Genomic DNA, 20082 nt, shown 5'->3' with positions numbered 1-20082 from the left:
GCTAGCTGGTCGGGTCGTTGCAATTGGTATCAGAGCCGAATACCAGCCGAAAGTGTGAGAACTAAGTGCTATGCGGGACAAAGTGCTACACCAACGGGTTTGGTGGGAGCCACCTCTTGAACCCGTAGGAGCCACCTCTAGAATCTCATATCACCTGGTAATGGTCCTGGTTTGTCTGTCTGTGATCTGGTTTGGACCCGACGAGGACGTCAGGGTCTAAACAGGGGGAGTTTGTAACGCCCCCAATAGTCCCACATCGGATGAGATACTGATTCCGATTAGTTATGTGAGACCTACACGCTAGTAATAATAACTGGGCTTAAGCATTTTGGGCCGGTGGTTTGGGCCCAACGAGTTATTATTGCTAGCGGGTCGGGTCGTTGCAGTATGTGGCGATTTCGTATCTCAAATACTTTTTTGTATAAAAGATTTAAATAATAGTAATTATATTCTTTAGTTTTATCCCAAATAAACTCTTTTGTTAGAATTTTTTTTATTAATTTTAATGACGGCATGTTGATATATCATATTTTTCCGTTTCTGTAAGCTTCTTCAAACACACCTTCAAATATTAAAATTTAAGAGGAAGTATGAAAAAGTACTCACATGCGAGAATTTTAAGCATTTTTTTATGTCAAATATCTTATCATGTCATCATCCTTAACACTTCTATAAAAGTTTAACAGAATTTCTAAATTATTAGACTTATTTGATATAAGATTAAAGTATAGGGTAGACATTATTTAAATTCTGCATGTAGGAGAATATTTAAGAACAGGATAAAGTGTAGAATTTTTTTTATAATTAAGTAAAAATAAATTCAAAGGTCCTCCTATGTGTGAAGAAGAATTTTTTATAATTAAGCAGAAAAAAATTAAAAAAGGTCCTCATATATGTATCATGAATGACATAATTTTCTTTGTAAAATTTATTTTGATATGAACTCATCATTATTATTTTTAATTAAAGCCACAAGCATGTCAATCAAAAGAGAGGAACAATACAGCACTACAACAAAATATATTTTAGATAATGTTTTTTAGACGACACTCTATTCTAGCGTTTTTAATATTTGGTATGTGCCGACACCATAATTAAACGTCGCTAATAAACATATTTTTATCAAATACTGATAAAAATTTTTCGACATTATATTAAAGCGTCGGTATATTTATCCCGACATATTTACTTAACGAACTCTTTACTCGACGCTTTGAAATTATTCTTGCCGACGCTTTAAAATTTCGCTAGTTATTATTTAAAGTGTTCTCAAGTGTAAGATTTATTGTAATGCAATAACAAAACTATTGAGGAAAAGTAGGTTACAACTCAGTACACTGAAAGAGGCCTTTGCTAAATTGTGTACTAAATTGTTCACTAATATATTTGATGAAAATGATGGTGTTGGCTCAAAGCATACTCCAGCAGCCTTGAATAATTACAACAGTACTAAGTTGCGAGTTTATTATAGTTGTGACCAGTGGATCCAAAATATTTTCTTAATGGGGTCAAATGTATAATGAAGAGAAAATATAAAAACATAAACTAAAAAAATAAACTACTCATTAATATTACTAAAGCAGTTCAAAATATTCGATATTTCGTACCCAATCCGGACCCTATCCGAATCCTATCCGGACCCAAACCGAACTCGATAAAAAATAGATAGTACACGGATAAAAAAAATTATTTATTAAAATTTCAGGTATGGGTCCAAGTACTTTATGCCCATAATCAATTTGGACCTAACCCAAATCCGACCTTTTAATGGGTACGGTTTGAAAGAGTTTTCAAATCCGGACCCGGATCCGGACTCAAACCTGAACTCATACCCAGACTCAGTGAAATAGTAACAAACGAGATTTAAAGTTGAGAGATTAATTTTAATAGAACTTATAGATGAAGAGTCTGTATATTTGCATCCTAGTAAAACCCCAGTTGCTCTATTTACTTCTTGTTTATTTTTTTATTTTATTCCTTATTTTTTAAACCCTGGCAATTTTGTTTATTGTTTGAATCTTTGTTTTGAATGAATTTTATCTGATTCGGTGCAACTCATTAGAACACGAGTTTTCTATTGTGAGATGTTTACAGTTTATCCATAAATTGTTTAATAAAGTCTATAAAAGATATATGACTATGGGTATCTATACTTGATCTAGAAACGATCCGTACCTGACCAGTGTCCGGTCTTAAGCGGATAGTATACGGCTAGTCACTACGCAGACTTGCTCAAAAAGACTCGATAGGTATATTATTAACTTAAGTATCCAGACTCGGATCCGATCCGAAATTAAATGGATAGGGTATTTTTTTTTTTTCTAACCACTTATTTTTAGGGTATGGGTACAGTATATCAACTATCCAAATATAATCCGGTCAACAGATACCTTTAAATATTATAGAAATAAAAAAAAAAACTATTTCTATTCCCAATTATTCTCAATGTATTTTCATACTCTGAAAATTATATAAATAGCATCATCGTCGAATATTTTTTTTTCATAAAAGTCTCAAAATAATCGTTTATTAATTGATCACATATATAATTGTGTAATTTACTCTTTATAAAATTTTCTACCAGGTCGACTGAATTGATCAACTTATCAAGCCCCTCTTTTTTTTTTTATTCTCGTGATAGAAAGTCATTATCTATCTATTTATTGACCCCACTTTGGGATTAATTTTGATTCCAAAGTGGAGTCAACATATCAAAGAAAGGCATGAAGTCTTACTTTTTGGTTATCTCAATAGAGTCAATAGACCCCCACTAAGATAACAGTGGATCCATCACTGGTTGTAACTGTATGTAGATTCAAATTTTTTATTTATTTTGATGCACTGTAATTCAACTATTGTAATTGTAACTGCACGAAGAGTCTCGACTGCAATAGCTAGAACTACATCTAAATTGGCCGTAACTCTAACTGCACGCTTAAAAAGAGTAGTTTTAAATATAGGTAACCTTACCTCTGTAATAATTATTTAAACTTTTTTTCCCTTTCTTATATAAAGGGTAATTTCACCACCCCACATATAAAATGATAAAAATTCGTAAATACACTTTTTAACTACAGGCAACCAAAAAAGATATTTACAGTTATAGAGCTTTTTACTATAACGAACAAAATGAGATGCATGTAATTATAATTATTGTATTTTTCATTGCATACATCTTTAACTATACTGTATTTATAATTATATCGAACCAAATAATATCTGACGTGAAACGAACAATGCTCCTTGTACGCTTAAATATATACATAAATATAGACAGTAAATTTTATACTCTAGTGTTTCAAATGTCCATAGTTACTCACTAGTCTTATCAACTTCTTAAAAATATTAAAAATTTTGAAAAAAAATATTTAAACTCTTGGAAGCTTTACATCCTACACCAACCATACTAAGTATAATTTTGTAACAGCTTGATATTTTGGTATTTGAGATATCAAATTCGAAATTTAGTGTTCTTATATATCTATCAGATTGGCCTAACCAGTTTGACTCGAAGAACAACTAGATCTAAAAAAATAAAAAATAAATAAAAAAAAAGCTGCAAAAACTATGTCCAAAATGGATATATGACCCGGTTTCACAATCCAGTTTCATAATAATTGTTAAAATAGTAAAATTAAATTATATTAAATTATTTTTAAATTTTACATAGGTACATGAATTATCTCTAGGATTACAACATTTTCATTTGAAATACATGAATTTGAATTCGAATTCTAGCAATTCATGTTTTTAAATTTTTTTTTCTATTTTTTGTTTTAGAAGCGGGTCTAGCTAGTTCAGGTCAAGACACCTTATTCTAAATCGAATTGAAATCCAAACACTATATGTTATTTGAAATTTGGGTCAGAATCAGATCAGAACAGAGCGAATATTATTATTTCTAGCAGTTGCCCGACCCGAATTTGATCCAAACAAGAATTTTTTTGCACCTTAATTCCGAATCTTAAGGGTGTGTTTGTTAATCGAAAATGGAAATGAGCGAAGTCAATTATGAAACCTTAATTCCGAACTTTTGTTGTTTAATTCACTGTAATTTTTATTTTCGGTTGAAACTCAAATTTCAAAATATCGTAATCGGCTTCGGCCCGTCTCAAGCTAAGTCAATTATGAAAAAACAAATAACAAAAAAAACTTCAATTCTACAGCTTTACAAACGAACAATGAAAAAAAAAAAATTTTTATCTAAATTTTATTTTACCAAAAATTTACTCCAATTTGGTTTTTTATTTTCTTTATTTTTGAGTGAAATCGCCCAATAGCGAAAGTTTATTTAAACAAGATGAGACTCATAGTTGGAGTAAGCTCTTATCCTTGAGTGTAAGGGCGAGGCTACCGCAGCTATAATGGTGATTCGCATCGGTCCCTCCCCTTTTTTTCTTTAACGGTTCCGATACATAGCAGAAAAAATCTTCGAAAGAGGACCACACAGTATATTTTTTGCTAGACGGACCATAATTAGCTAGTTAATCAGTTTGCATAGCATTTCTGAAGAAGCGAGAATTCCATCGAAAGGAAAAGGCGTTCACTGAAGAGGGCCTAAAGTATTTTGAGCTTCGTTCTAACATCCTGATCGACTTAGATTGGTGAGACCTAAAGTGAATCGCTTTAATAATCAATACTGAATCCAAGAATATTTAAATTCGTTCTCCTAGGAAGGTACTTAAAAAAAATTTAGCTGCTTTCGACACTATTTCAACTTTAGTTGACAGCGCATTATACTGACCGTCCTTAGAGCAAGTGGCAAAAGGCTTGATGGTTGGTATCCGAGACCCAAGTTCGAATCCTAGTTGATTCACATTTCCAGCTAAGTTTATTTCTAAAATGAAATAAACGAAGCGGGCAGCGTGCTACCTATCTCTCTAAAAAAAAAACGGACCAGACAAACACCTTGCTTATTAGTAACGAGGATGCCAATTCCACCCAAATTGTCGCCTTTTCAGCAGTCATCTACCCAAGCTTGCGGCGAAGAGTTCGAGTTAATCGGCCTGAAATTGCATTCGGGATAACGAAACTCGCTTGCATATAATGAAGTCCAAACCCAAGCTCTCGCGATAATAATGGGAATAAAGATTTGGGAGTAATTTAATACCACTTTGTGACCCTTCCAAATTGCTCCATATTCTAATTATGGCTTTCTCCGGCTGCGAGCCGAGCGCGAGCCGACCGAGTCCGAGAAGCCGAAGGCCGAAGCCGGCTTGAGAAGCTCTCAATGAATTAAGAGCCGGTTGCCAAATCGTTACTCTCTGCGTAGTTGAGGCGCATTGAGTGTTGCTTCTGCTCATCTCCTCTCTCAGCTCTCTCTCCCTGTCACTATTTCCACACATTATCTCATTTTAGCCGCTTCCCCCCCCCCGCCCACCCCCCCACCAAATTGCATCCGATCCCTCGCTCCCCGGCCCAATTCGAGCGTGAATCGCGATCGCCCATGGCAGAGAACCCCCGAACTGGCGCTTCAGCGGATTCGAACCGCGGCATTTCGTGATCTCTAGCGTTTTTGGTGCTTCATGCGCTTGGATCCGTGGATTGAGGTGAGGAATACTAAAACTTAAGGAGTTCAATTTGGTTTTTGAGCAATCCGATTTCTTAAACTTTTAGTGCATTGGGTTAATTTGAATTGATCGGTCTCGGATGCTTGAATTGGTAAAATTCGGTGCGAAATTAGGGTTTGTGGGGTTGAGGGAGTGAGATTTGAAGTTAGGGTGAGCTTGATCGTATGGCATTTTGATCTAAGGGATCCCGGGATTAGTTTTAAGTTTTAATTACTATCTTTTTTTTTTCCTCCTTTTTTGCAATATCTACAGGGTAGAAGTTGATCTCAAAAGAAGGGATTTAAAGGTGAGATTTTTAACTTCAATTTGTTTGTTTACTACTTTAAGCTAAAAGATTCATTTTTCTTACTTTTTTTTTTTTCTAGTTTTAATTAGAAATTTGTTACTAGCTTTCTCTTATAGTTCTTAAATTATCATTTCAAATCTATCAACTAATCCTTTGGTTTGAGCTTAAACAAAAATGAAAAATCATAAAAATGTTTTTGAAAAGAAGTTTCAGATCACACTGCCCTCTCTTTCTCGTAATTTTATTTGATATTCTCAATTAGGACAAATTTGAATACAAAATTAAACAAATAATATCTTCTAATGCTGTCAAATTTTCCTTTCTCAGCTGTTTTGGATAAGTCAATTGTCACATTGGTTGGATCAGATGCACTTATCATCTATCAAAATCAAAATAATTTTGTGAGTGGTGGGTCCGTAAAGTGTTCGGATTCTTTCTCTTTGAGCTAGTTGTTGAAAGGCACTGCTAACACTCTGTTGCAATCAAATGATTGGATCGCGTTCTGGTTCGAGTCGCGATCAACTCTTTCCACGCCGCCTCTTAGCTGTTTCATCTTCACCATGCTATAACTTATTATTGGATGATCCTTTGTTGTAGGGCCCCCCACTGAAAGATAAGGTTTGCTTAATAGTTGGTATGGATGATTGAGTATTCTGGACTTTTCTTTGATCTAAATGATAAAAAAAAATAATTTATTTCTTCTTGTTATTATTTTTTTCTTCTTCACTCGGAAGGTTGAGGGATTAAGGGCCTCTTAGACCTGACTGAAGCTTTTATTGAAGTGCAATTTAAGTAGAATTTTTCGAAAAAGGCTCAATGACTTTTTCAATTATGTTATCAGAGGCTCATTTCAGCTTCTGATAACATGTTGACAGAAGAAGCAACAGCTACAAGTTTAGAGCTTCTGCTTTCGGAGTTTTGAAGCTTATTTCAGCTTATCTAAGGTATAAACTTAGCTTTTTGGGACCATTAATTCGAAATGACGATCTGTTGTTCAAATTTGGTGTGATCTAGATTGATGAACTCAGGTTCGACAGATATTGGACGCGATGATGGAAGCGGAGATGTTTTCGTCGTCGAGGGTTCCATCTCCTCGTGAAGAAAGTGGAGATGAGGGGCTTTCTGTGCTTCCGAGACACACTAAAGTTATTGTTACGGGTAACAACAGAACAAAGTCTGTTTTGGTCGGTCTTCACGGTGTCGTGAAGAAGGCTGTTGGTCTTGGTGGCTGGCATTGGTTGGTAAGCATCCATCGATCTTAACCTCCCTTGGCTTTTCTTATAGTTTGTTTTGATCACTGTTTGAAAAGGCGTGTCAGAGGCGCGCGCCTCGGTGCCTAGGTTTGAGGCGCGCGCCTCAACAATAGTGAGGCGCAGCGCTATACTGAGGCGCGCGCCTCGCAATATTTAAGTTTTTAGGAATTTTTTATTCAAGTTTTCGAGCTGTTGGGTTTTAAATTTGCATATTATACTTTAACCCGATAATATACTTAAAAAATATTAAGAAAAATCTAAAAAAATTCAAGTTTTCGGATTGTCGGGTTTTGAATTTGCATCTTATACTTTAACCTGATAAGATACTTAAAAAATATTAAAAGAAATCCAAAAAAAATTCAAGTTTTCGGATTGTCGGGTTTTGAATTTGCATCTTATACTTTAACCCGATAATATACTTAAAAAATATTAAGAAAAATCTAAAAAAATTCAAGTTTTCGGATTGTCAGGTGTTGAATTTGCATCTCATACTTTAAACCTAATAAAATACTTAAACAAATCTTGAAAGAAACCCAAAAAACCCCTAAAAAAATCAGCCGCTCACCCCCTCCTCTCCGTCTTTTGTTATCCCACATTCTCTCCCTATCGAGCATCCAACAACAGCTGTGCTAGCAGCAGGAAGCAACGGCAGCAAACCAGCGGTGGCCAGAGTAAGCAACCAAAAGCAGCAGCAGGAAAACAAGAAGCAACAGCAGCGAAAACAGCAGCAGCGTCAGCAAGAACATCAAATTAAACTATATGCATGCATTTTTTTACTTTTTGATTGTTATTTTGGGCCTTTTTAATGTAGAACATCAAATTAAATTAGGCTTAATAAATGTGCGCTTCGCCTTCTTGAGGCGAGCGTCTCGCAGTGCGCCTCGCGCCTAGGCTCCAGGAGAGTCTTGCGCCTCTCCGCGTCTCGCGCTTTTTCAAACACTGGTTTTGATTACATCTCGTGTAACCATTTCAATGAGATGATAACTTATTAATTGAGTTCACTTTATAGCTATACTTTTTCTTCTAGGTCAATGAGAAGAATGCTGTCAGCCATATGAATTTGTCACAACTTTATCATTAATTTTTATCTAATTCTGTTCTAGTTAATGGGTGTGAGATAACCACAAGATTCTTGGCTGATCTTTATTTACTAACTGGAATTATACCTATGCGACGGGCGAGCTTGTTTACAATGGTTTATTTATAATATATAATATACAGTTAGAAAACTAAGAAATATATTAACTTTTACCAGTCAATAATAATTTAAAAGTAGAAAAATAGAAAAATAAATATTTTAAATAATATGTAACTGAAAAAAGGTGATTATAGAAAAAAAAAAAAATCAAAGAGAAACAAAAAAAAAGAAAAAAAAGAAAGAAAAGAAAGAAGAAATATACTATGATTGCTGAAAAAAGCTGTACTTTTTTCTATGTAAAATAACATTTCTTCTCTGCAATTTATATAATCATAGCCAAAAATCTAGTCTGAGATTCATGTATTCATTGTTGAAATTTAGTCCGGGAGTTCTATATTCATTGCCGAAATCTAGTCTAAATAGAGATAAAATACTAAAGTTACTCAATCCAAAATCTTGTTTAAAACACACATATCTTATTTTAGTATATGTCTATAATCTTATTAAATTTACTTTAATTTCTATTTAGAGTCAAAATGGATACAAATTATAATCCAGTTTTATCTACTCTAATTAAATAAAATATAAAATATATCTATCTAGTGGATTACTTGTAATTTAAAGAAAAAAATGCTAAGATATTTCTATCTATCTTATGGATTTAATTCTACTTTCTATCTAGTTTAAATAGTATCAAGATATTTTCTATCTTAATAGTGTAAAGTTGGACTGATTAAAAATTTTAATTTTTTGAACGGGGTTTTCTGCTATTTTCTGCTAGGGTGATGAACATGGCTTAATGACATCACATGAAATTCTCCAGTTTTATATAATATTATTAGATTGATATTTGATGATTTCCTTAATGATTCAATCGCTAAACTGCATTGAAACAAAGAGGTTTATATATCAGTACTTGCTTCTGACTTTCAATTTTGAGTGACATTGAGAAAGATATGTGCTCTGATCTTCCGAGATTGAACTTAAACAATGCCACAGGCCTAACCATGTCTCCTAACCAACATTTTTGGTACTTACATATGCGACCTTTTCACCAAGGATACCTGCAGTGGAATTCACACTTTGCTCTCATAATTTGGATAAACTTGAGACCTCGGTCTCCTTGTGCTCGTCCTACTAATATGGTTTCTCATTTTGCTTGTAGAAGCTGGAAAGAGAAGTGATCACATTATTGGTTGCAGGTCCTGAAGAATGGGGTCGAGGTGAAGCTGCAGAGGAATGCTTTGAGTGTTTTGGAAGCTCCAAAGGGTAACGAAGAAGATGACAAAGATTGCATCGACTGTGACAACTCTCTCTGCAGCAGCTCTAACATGAGCGAGAAAGAGATTGACTATCGTAAGAAACTCTTTGTATATTTAATCGAGTATTATGTAAATCCCTATTTACTCATATAATAATTTCAAAATGATGGTTGATAATGTAATATCTATTTTTCGAACAGCAAGCACAGAGTTCCGGAAACCTACAAAACGAAGGGTTCGTCACACAAGGCCTTGGAGTTCTTCTTCAGGGGCTAGTAGCAGAAGCAGCCATGGAGACTTCCCCTCACATGGCTTCGAGATGCAAACAGTAATACTAGGATCACAATGCATTAATATGATACTTAGTGGTAAACAATACTAGGATCACAATGCATTAATATGATACTTAGTGGTAAACAAAAAAAAACTTGCGTGCTTTACATCGAATTGCGACCTACACAATTGACATCGAATTGTGCTTCCACTTTTTGGCATGCATGAATCTATTGTGCAACAATTATCCTTACACTTCATCATACATTATTTTTAGCAGAGAGTAAATTTGGCAAAACTCGGGAGAACCGCCTTGTGGAGATATTGGAAACATTTCAACCTCGTATGTTATATTTGGACCTGAACCCCTATTTTAAGCTTCCATTTGTGAACCTATTCATGATGCTCTGTGATACTAATCGATCTCTGAGTGCTATGAACTTTTCCTATTCAGGTAAGCATCAACCCTAACCCTTCCGAGGAGCAACTAATTCATGGCGTACAACATCATTTCTTATCTCAGGTACCCATTAATATTTTGTCAACTCTATTCCTTCATGACAAAAATGTATGAAGACCCTCTCAGTCGTAGCCTCTTTGCAGTGGGCACTCAAACTTCATTTTTATGCCCCTTCTTAATTGGAATTTAGCATTGTGGTACAGTAATTACTCAATTAGCTATCAGCCGTTAACAATTTAAGAAATGGGGAAACTTTAATTTGCCCCCTTTTGTTTAGCGCATTTATTTTATCATTGTGTGGTTTAAAAAGTCTCACTTTGTTATTCTGTAATTTTCTCTTTGTGTAACAATAAGGGCTTGTCGTTAAGTGGGACAATAAAATGCTATAATTTATCACAAGGTAGCGAAGTGATAAATTTTACAAACCACAGGATGATAAACTAGAACACTTTACTAGCTTATAATTTGTAATTAATCACTCTGTGGTATGCAAAATACGGTACTTTATTATCCTATTTAACGGCAGGTCCTTATGGTGAATCAAAGACAATCAATCATAGGGTTGTAAAGTGCCTGGCAAACTAGAAAACGTGCTAAACCACAAAAAGGCTAAATGAAGTTTACCCTTAAAAAACTTCATAACAAAATTTAGAAAATTACCATTAAACTTAACAAAATCTTCGAAAATTTTATAGTTGATGGAAATAATTTCAATCAAAATAATCAAAAGTTGAAGGGGGTGAGCGAATTAGAAAAAAAGCAGTTGAGGTGTCTATTTTAGAATGGCGAATAGTTGACGGGTTGACCATACATTGTAACCTTTTTATGTTTCTCATTTGAAATAGCATTCTCACCTGTGATCTGATCAATTATTTTTCCTCCCAATTGCAAAAGCGATTGGATGAGATGCAGGTCATTGTGGGCTTCATTCACACTGCAAAGAGATTAAAGACTCTCGGCTCTTAGCGAGGAATTAATTAAACCCAGAAACATTTATACTAAAATGTAGAGGTAATGTATTTTTAAACCAAATACGGAGAAATTTAAAGAGTGATCCTCTTTCTTTACTTGATTGCTGTCCATCTTCTAATTTAAGGATGTATAATAGATTATATGTAGAGTTCGGCTGCTATACTATCGGCAGCACAACGATCGGTAATTTGGAAATCCGTGCGTGCTACCAAGTTTTTTTCGATGATGTGGTTTTCAAATTGATGATCGACTCTGTTAGATTTGATTTACACTATTGAAAGTATTTGTAAACTAAATTTTATAATTTTTTGACATCATTTACCTATCAAACGGGTAGTCTAAAAATGAACGTCTGAAAATAAAAATTTCATAAAAAATGATGATAAACAAATATGGCTTATCCGCGAAGCTTGTAGATATAATACTATATTTAACTTTCAAATTATGTTTCATCCAAATCACATTATGAATGTCAATATCTATCTAGGAGTTAAAATTAAACTTTTTGCTTCTATTCACACAAGAAAATTTTTGTACTAAATAAGTTAAATATTGGATATAAATTATTCCAATATTTAGATAAGACTTAAAGTTCTTTGCGCGATATTAATCCTGATTATGAATGCAAGAATAAAAGGTTTATGACTAACATTCATCTCCATGTGACAGAGGTTTCTAGATATGATAGAGCTTGCAATAATAATAGAGCTAAAACAAAGAAGATAGGATCATTAATTTGACAGTGTCTAAATGCATTCCACAGCGCCTGATGAAATTGGGATGTCAAAGGAAACTATGGTCAACGTTCGAGTAACATAAATGAATGCACCAGGGGGGTGATTGTTTGGATGTAATAATAATTATGCATCTAAAGTGTAACAGTGTGACACCCCAATATCACACATTGGATAATGTGAAACAGTGTGAAGGGCATATTAGAACTAATAACCCGACTTAAGTATTTTGGATTGATAGTTTGAACCCAACTAGTTAGTGTTAGTTGGTTCAATTATTATATTTTGTATCAACGCCAAGTTTGTCAGTCGAAAGTGTGAGATGGGTTTCATATCGCCTGATAATCTTGTGCTAGGGTATGAGATGGGATAAGGCAAAAACTTGATAAGGATATCAGGATCTAAACATGAAGAATTTGTAATGCCCCAATAGTTTTATATTGGATGGGACACATGAGACGAGCTAGGGATGGGAACGAGATTGTGCATGGGCATGAATCTAACGAGTACGTCAGGATTTAAACAGGAAGAGTTTCTAACCCTTAATAATTCTACATCAAATAGGAACGAAATTATGCATAAAAATATAAAGTCTATGGGTTGAGCTTAAGCAGGCTTAAACATTTTGGGTTGGTTATTTAAGGCTCAATGAGTTATTAGTGTTAATGGACTGAATTGCTGTAAGTAGTTATCGTTATACATATCTTGTCGGTCAGCTGCAGAAGAAATCGTTGTCATTATAAATAATTTGTTTGATCAAATATAGTTTGGAATTGTATTTATACGTTTTATCACTCTATATATGAGGTTGTGAGATTAACACCTGTGTAGAAGATTTTTTTTTCCATTTAAAAGGTGATTAAGTAAGTTTACCTTTGTTCAAAATTACTCTTTCCAACTATTATATTTTATATTGCAGCTAAAACTATAGCCAATTTGAATGTAATTTCAACTCCTGTGCTTAAGCCTCCTTTTACGGTTCCCATTATAGCAGTTGAATTTAAGTTAACCAAACCAAATATCATATTTAAATTTACATCCAATTTCAACTACAGTGCAGTTACAACTCAATAACTCTGTGTAACCAAACAATCCTTAAATCTCTTTTTGATGTTTTGTACTCTATAAACATATCAAATAATTTTTGGCTGCAAAAACAAATATAAGCAACCATGAAAATGCAGGTTCAGTTCCTTCATGACTTGAAAAAGTTCTCGGGCAATAGCCATGAATTTCCACCTGGGAACTGATGAATGAAAATGGTCATCAAGCCTCATAATTAATTCAAATGTCCAGAGAGTTTGAGCACCACCACATTCTCAATTTCTAGTATGCCATTCATGTCATCTATCCAGAACAAATCCATTTTCATTTGATAGATTGGGAACTAGAATTAAGTAGACAAGATATAGTTTTGACTGAAAATAAAGTAATTTCAAATTTTTTTTGGTGAGTTTAAAATATAGAGCAATTTTCTATGCATATTCTTAAAAAAAAAAAAAAAGATTTTAAGGAGAAACATCATAGAGATGCTATATGTACCCCAGTCACCAAAACAAACTCATCCTTTTCTGTCATACGTTCTCAACAAATTATAAGATAAACAATAAAAGTGAGAAGACACGGTCAGTGAGATGAGTAGATCATAATAGAGTACTATCCATCTAAGAATATATTGAAAGTCTCAATAGCCAAGGAGCTGTTAGATGTTGTAATCTAAGGATCAGAGGAAGTGGCAGGAGCGAGAGCATCTAAAGTCGCTGACGTAGTCTCCCGACAAAGATTTGAGGAAGGTATTTGGGAGCAGAGGGTATGATGATCAAGCGCAACCGCGCAGGAGAATGACGAAACAACTCGGACAAGGAAAGTGCACGATCGAAGGAGAGTAGTGTATGTGAAAAGAGAAGCAGAAAGGAGGAGGACAAAGGTTCATAGCTTAAATAAGTTGAGTATAAAGCAGTGCAATGTTAAAGATTGATAACATATCTCCGTTTCCGATAACAATCAATGTTACTTTGGCAACAGTAGAAAAGGAAGAGTGACCTCACCTTACTTTCTTGTAGGCTCCAATGGACAGAGAAAACAAGCAATCTCAAGAACCTTCATGCATCTGAAACATGAATACTTCTAGTAACCACCAGTTAATTTGCAAAATTAGTGTCTAACAAAGTAACTCTTAAGTGTAAAATAATTACCTGATTTGAATCAATTGAAAGGAGTTTTGTGAGGAACTGCCACCTGAGCAGACAGCATGATAAAATTCTAGCATACTTTGCAGCTACGCGCGATCATGAACGAAGAAAATGACAATCTTCAGATGAACTTGTCCAATGAAATGAACTACTGTATAAAGGAATCAAAGTCATACGGTAAGTTCTTACTTGATAGGTGAACTTGTCCAGTGAGATGAACAGCACTTGGAAGTCCCACTAATAATACATAGGATAAACTAGAACAATTTGGTATTTACATAACTGCTAGTTCATGATCCATCAAAATTTCATCAATCATGCTAGCTTCCTGCATCAGTGTAACAAGCACTCTCAACATTTTCCGAATCTCTAATGCCTGCACATATGAAATGTCATTGGAGACGAAGGAGCGAACCGTTCCACCGATCTCTATCCAACTACAACCCGGCACGTTGGTGCCACATTTAGTCCTCATCGTGCTTCTCACTGTAGCAACATCCTCCCATTGTCCCGTAGATGAGTAGATATTGGACATGAGTTTGTAATTCACTGGCTCACTTGGTTGTAACTCGAAAAGCTTTTCCGCAGCCCATTTCGCCAACCGAGTGTTGCCGTGAACTTTACAAGCACCAATAAAAGCTCCAAGCACATCAGCATCAGGTTTCAAGCACATATTACTTAGAACACTGTAGGCAACCTCAAGTTGATTAGCTCTACCTAGCAAATCAACCAAACAAGTATAATGCTCCGAATTCAGACTAATTTGATATTCATTTCTCATAGAAGCAAAATATCTCAACCCTTCTTCCACAAGCCCTGCATGACTACAAGCAGAGAGAACCCCTAAAAGGGCGACTCCATCCGGCCTTATTCCTTCTCGCAACATTTTCTCGAACAGATCAATTGCATCGGTAGGAAGTCCATGGTATGCATAAGAAGAAACCATTGATGACCATGTAACCAAGTCAGGCCCAGTGATCAAACAAAAGGAGTTAAATGCATCATCTATGAAACCATTCTTGGCGTAAGCAATAATAAGAGCATTTCCTATCGACACGAAATCTTGGAAACCCATTTTAACCGCGTAACCGTGGACTTGAGTAGTCTCATTGGTCGCCGCTATATGGGCGCAAGAGCTAAGAATACTAGCGAGTGTGAGTTCATCAGGCTTAAATCCGAATTTGATCATCCGACTAAGAAGCTTCATAGCCTCTTTACCTTCGCCACATTGCCCGTAACCAACAATCATTGCGTTCCACGAGACAACATTCCGAGCACCCCTAGCATCAAAGGCCCTGCGAGCATCAACGATCTCACAGCATTTTGCATACATATCAACTAGTGCGCTACCAACAACTACATCACAACTAAGACCCAACTTTTCAATAAGACTATGAATCATCCTTCCTAGTTCACAACAACCCAAGGAGCTACAAGCACTGAGCAAGCTACTAAAGGTAAACCCATCACCGAAAAATCCCTTTAATCTCATCAACACAAACACCTTAAGAGATTCTTCACCAAGACCATTCAAGGCATAGCAAGACACCATCACATTCCACAGCACCAAGTCTCTCACAGAGATATCAACAAACACCTTGTGGGCATCCTCAACAAACCCACATTTCGCATACGTATCCACGAGCACGCTTGCTACGTAAACATCCGACGAGTACCCGTATTTCAACACAGGAGAGTGCAATTGCATCGCCGTTAGGATATCGTTTTCTCTGATGCGAGAACGAAGGAGATGTAGTATAGCTCGGCGTTTCAGCGGTAACATCGTAGAAGAGAACTTGCTTGAGAGATTGTGTGAGAGTGAAGGGACGTTGTAATCTTTGACATGAACCATAGGGGAATGAAATTGTTGGGCCATTTTGTTAGGAGGTGTTTTTGGTCTCTGGGGCATTTCATCAAACAGTGAGCATGCAGAGGAGAGAGAGATGGAGATGGAGAGCATGGAGGTGAGATGATGGTTTTGTATCTTTGATTTGAGCATGGGAGGAGGCAAAGTAATCTTTGAGAGGAGGTGAGCATTGGAGCAAAGTAGAGAGAGAGAGAGAGAGAGAGAGAGAGAGAGAGAGAGAGAGATAGAGATACTAATAAGTGTATGGAGAACCCTCAAATTATGGGATCATAAATTTTAACTTTTATTTCAATGCATTATATTTATACCCTTTTTGACTTTGTTTTATAATTTTATTGGAATTGTGACATCTTTTCATTTTTTTAAATAAAATTTTTATATGAGATAGTATACAAGGGAATTGTGAATTACTCGCGATACTTGTATTTAGAGTGTTTATTTGGCAACAATAAATAAAAACTAAATAATTACTTTTTTCTTCTTCTTTCATTATTTTTTGCACGGATAATTAATGGATGACAAATGTTCAAAAAAAATAAAGGAGAAAGAAAGTTTTGGCTATAAGATTTTTTGTAATCTGATTGTAAGAAAGGAATTTAATTTTTATTCATTGAGAGATTTTGATATTTATGATTTGGTAGAATAGCATATTATACCTACGAGCTAATTTAGCTTATCCAAAAAAATAATTTAAAGGTGAAATATAGTATCCAATTCTAGACATTCGACCACACTCCTCGTATACCAAATGTACAAAATTTTTTAATTAAATCATAGAGATATGTTGAATAAAATATTCATGCACGTAAATAGAACCTAAGGATTAAGGTGATTTATTTATTCAAAGAATAATTTGAAGACCAAATGTTATATTCAATTTCAGACATTTAGGGGGTGTTTGGCTTAGCTTCTCAGAAGTCATTCTAAGCCCAACCTCACTTTTGAGCTCAGTAGAGCGTTTGAAAACGACAGATAGAAAATCTGATTTACTTTTCACAATCACAAAACCGATTTTGAACGATCTAGAATTAGAAATAGAAAAAAGCTACTTTTCCAAAACTGATTCTGATTTTGGACTCAAAACTTTAAATTTTAGATACAAAGTATAAATTTAGCATTAAATTTAAATTTTAAAATTTTAAATTTATATTTGAATTTTTGAATCTCAACTTTTCAAATTTAAAATTTAAAATTTAGATTTTAAAATTTAAATTTAAGTTTCAAATCTCAAATTTTAAATTTTAAAATTCAAAATTTTAAATTTTAAATTTCAGATAAAATTTAAATTTTGACATTTCAGATTTTAAAACTTAAATTTAAAATTTGAAATTTTAAAATTTAAAATTACAAGTTTTAATTTTCAAATTACAAAATTTTTAAATTTTAATTTTAAATTTCAAAATTCAAAATTTTGATTTTAATTTCAAATTCAAATTTAATTTAATTCAAAATTCAAAATTTTAAATTTTAATTTTTCAAATTCAAATTTTAAATTTTCAAATTCAAAATTTTAAATTTCAATTCAAATTTTAAATTTTCAAATCAAAATTTAAATTTTAAATTTTATTTTACTTTTAAATTTAAAATACAAATTTTAAATTTCAAATTTAAAAGTTTAAATTTTAAAATTCAAAATCAAATGCCAAATTTCAAATTTCAAATTTCAAATTTAAATTTAAATTTTAAATTTTAATTTTGAATTTGAAATTCAAATTTAAAATGTAATATTTAAAATTTAAATTTTGAGTTTTAAATTAAATTGAAATTTGAAATTTGAAATATAAATTTAGATTTTAAATTTGAAATTCAAAATTTAAATTCAGATTGAAAATTTGAAAATTTAAATTTATATTTAAAATTCAATTTAAATTAAATTTTAAAATTTATTTTTTGTACAAATTTGAAATTTAAAAATTATACTTTTAATTCAAATTTAAAATTTTAATTTAAATTCAAATTTTAAATTATTTTAAAATAAAATTTAGTAAAAATATTAATATAAGCAAGCATCAAAAATTTTTTGCCAAATAGCTTTAGAAAATCACTTTAGAAAATCACTTTTACCTAAACTCAGCCAAATGCTTTACAGTTTTTCACCAAAATCAATTCTCCAAACTAAAATCACTTCTGTAGAAATTACTTTTTCAGAATCTAGGCCAAACAAGCCCTTAATTACACTACTCATTTATCAAATGTACAAACATTTTAAGTAAACTATCAAGATATACTAAATAAAATATTCATACATTCAAATAGAACCTAAATGAAAAGGTCATCTACTAACATAATCAAATATAATTTCTATTTTACAGAAGAAAAAATAAACGGTGCCTAATCAGGCCTAACATTTTGCTTTAAAATAATCTTCGTGATCATCAGAAGGTAAACTAAAGAAGTGGCCATACAGCAGAAGATTATTATTTTATAACAAAAAGTAAAATGTTTGACGATCAAACATTAGAAAAAAAATGGATCAAATGTTTGGCGATCAAATGAGCTCAAGATGAGAGAAAGGTGACAATTAATTTAGTGATTTTTGCTTTTTTTTAAATTTATTCTAAAATTATCAAAATACACTTCTAAACTCCAAATTCTATTAGTAAACCTAAAAGGGTTTGGAGATGCTTGAAGGAATTTTCGAAAATTAAGAAGAGTATTTTGGTCAATCAAGGATATATTAGATATTTTGAAGTTTTGAAGCTTTGGAGGGTACCTTAGAAACTATCCCATTAAATTTATTAGGCTCTATTTGAATGTCAGAAGAGCATATGCAATGATAATTTATTTAGTATGAAGATCTTTTTATGTGATTAGAGCGTGTTATTTATGATTTTGATAAATAGTAGAAATAAGCAAAAGCCCTTTTTTATTTATAAGATGATTTGAAAGCCTAATATGGAGTTCACTCTAATATTTGATTACATACATTATCTAACAAATATTATGTGTTTCTTAAGTAAATCAAACAGAAGTATTGAATATTATGTTCATCTCTCCAAATGCACTGAATATGACGTTCATCTATACAAATAGTCTTAGGGCATGTTTAGTTCATAATTGGAATCGAAATGGAAAATGTAATTGATTGCTTTGGAATGAAAAATAAAATGACAAATTATCTAAAATTGTTTGATTCATTATTGGAATCTTGAGAGAGGTTTTGGTTAAGAGAAAGGAGAGTGGTGGAGGGAGAGGAGGGGAAAGTGTTTGTATTTTTCTCTTTTTTTTTTTTGAGAAAAAAAAGCACATTACTCGCTTCATTCACCGAAAATATAAACTAAGCTACATAGGTGGGGCACCATCGGCCTTGGGGGCGGTGGGGTGGGGCCGCCGAAAAAAAAAAAAAAAAACCGACTACCAGCTACGAGCATGCCGCCGATTAGCTGGGAGAAATTGTTCCCAAAGATTCAATAGCTACTTAATCTTACAAGTTACAAGAAGGGGTTTTGGCCGGGCCTTCCTAAAGATCACGCCGTTCTTGGTCTCCCAAATTACCCACCAATAGGCTACCAATCCGGTTATCTTTGGCCTAATCGACTGCCCAATCCTCGCCGTCCACCTATCCCAGACCAACATCACATCGTCCTCCAAATCGCTAGGCTGGACATTTTCCAAGGACGTTGTTATTAGAAATCTCGAAAAGATGTACCGTGTAAATAGGCGGTCGACGGTTTCCTCTTCGCACCCACACAACACACAGGCAGTATTACCGGTCCATCCTCTCCTTAAAAGGTTATCTGCGGTAAGAGGTCGCCTTTTAAGTACAATTCAACAAAACGCTTTCACTTTTAGAGATACTCGTAGTCTCCAGATCTTGCTTGTTCGAGTATCCCTTGTACCCCCATCATTTAGCATCAAATAGGCTAATTTCACCGAGAACCTCCTGTACACTGTCCGGTCTATGTTCTAGTCTGAAATTAGAGATCCTATCCCTAAGTGCTAAGTGACTAGGGCTCAATCCGTGTCCACTAGTGTTGCCACCACCAAGAATCTTGCTCCAATTCCATCCATCACTCATGAGGAAATCATTGATTTTCTAGTTTTTACGCTGCGAAAGAGAATAAACCTCGGAAAA

General features: G+C 33.7%; 2 protein-coding genes across 11 annotated transcripts; one reads left to right on the top strand and one right to left on the bottom strand.

Moving 5' to 3' along the window:
- LOC109707039 lies at positions 5427-11435 on the top strand. Of its 9 annotated transcripts, none has more exons than XM_020228091.1 (10): positions 5429-5549; positions 5823-5856; positions 6184-6474; positions 6591-6800; positions 6894-7097; positions 9450-9603; positions 9710-9837; positions 10060-10125; positions 10237-10305; positions 11137-11435. In XM_020228091.1, exons 5-10 carry the CDS (start codon positions 6906-6908, stop codon positions 11206-11208), a joined length of 681 nt encoding a protein of 226 aa, XP_020083680.1. In that variant the 5' UTR covers positions 5429-5549; positions 5823-5856; positions 6184-6474; positions 6591-6800; positions 6894-6905; the 3' UTR covers positions 11209-11435. The 9 variants fall into 9 exon arrangements, with proteins under 9 accessions (XP_020083684.1, XP_020083681.1, XP_020083680.1 ...); XM_020228090.1 differs by having other exon boundaries at positions 6871-7097; XM_020228088.1 differs by having other exon boundaries at positions 5430-5549; positions 6885-7097.
- Positions 12676-16243, bottom strand: LOC109707252 (pentatricopeptide repeat-containing protein At2g46050, mitochondrial-like). Of its 2 annotated transcripts, none has more exons than XM_020228397.1 (4): positions 14330-16243; positions 14144-14226; positions 13997-14058; positions 12676-13295 (listed from the first exon to the last, which is right to left on the bottom strand). In XM_020228397.1, the coding sequence occupies exon 1, from the start codon at positions 16137-16139 to the stop codon at positions 14415-14417; it is 1725 nt and encodes a 574-aa protein (XP_020083986.1). In that variant the 5' UTR covers positions 16140-16243; the 3' UTR covers positions 12676-13295; positions 13997-14058; positions 14144-14226; positions 14330-14414. The 2 variants fall into 2 exon arrangements, with proteins under 2 accessions (XP_020083986.1, XP_020083987.1); XM_020228398.1 differs by having other exon boundaries at positions 12676-13194.

Source organism: Ananas comosus, linkage group 3 (assembly GCF_001540865.1).
Source record: "Ananas comosus cultivar F153 linkage group 3, ASM154086v1, whole genome shotgun sequence".
In the NCBI taxonomy this organism is placed as follows: domain Eukaryota; kingdom Viridiplantae; phylum Streptophyta; class Magnoliopsida; order Poales; family Bromeliaceae; genus Ananas; species Ananas comosus.
The sequence above is the reverse complement of the archived record's forward strand: the minus strand, read 5'-3'. Positions and strand labels throughout refer to the sequence as shown.

What these genes read in the sequence shown, in the direction of transcription:
- LOC109707039 (XM_020228095.1), top strand. Translation starts at nt 6,906, where the DNA reads ATGATGGAAGCGGAGATGTTTTCGTCGTCGAGGGTTCCATCTCCTCGT. An exon ending in CGAGAAAGAGATTGACTATC is followed by an intron (nt 9,604 to 9,709) that starts GTAAGAAACTCT and finishes TTTTTCGAACAG; the next exon opens with CAAGCACAGAGTTCCGGAAA. An exon ending in ATGGCTTCGAGATGCAAACA is followed by an intron (nt 9,838 to 10,059) that starts GTAATACTAGGA and finishes CATTATTTTTAG; the next exon opens with CAGAGAGTAAATTTGGCAAA.
- LOC109707252 (XM_020228397.1), bottom strand. Translation starts at nt 16,139, where the DNA reads ATGCTCAAATCAAAGATACAAAACCATCATCTCACCTCCATGCTCTCC.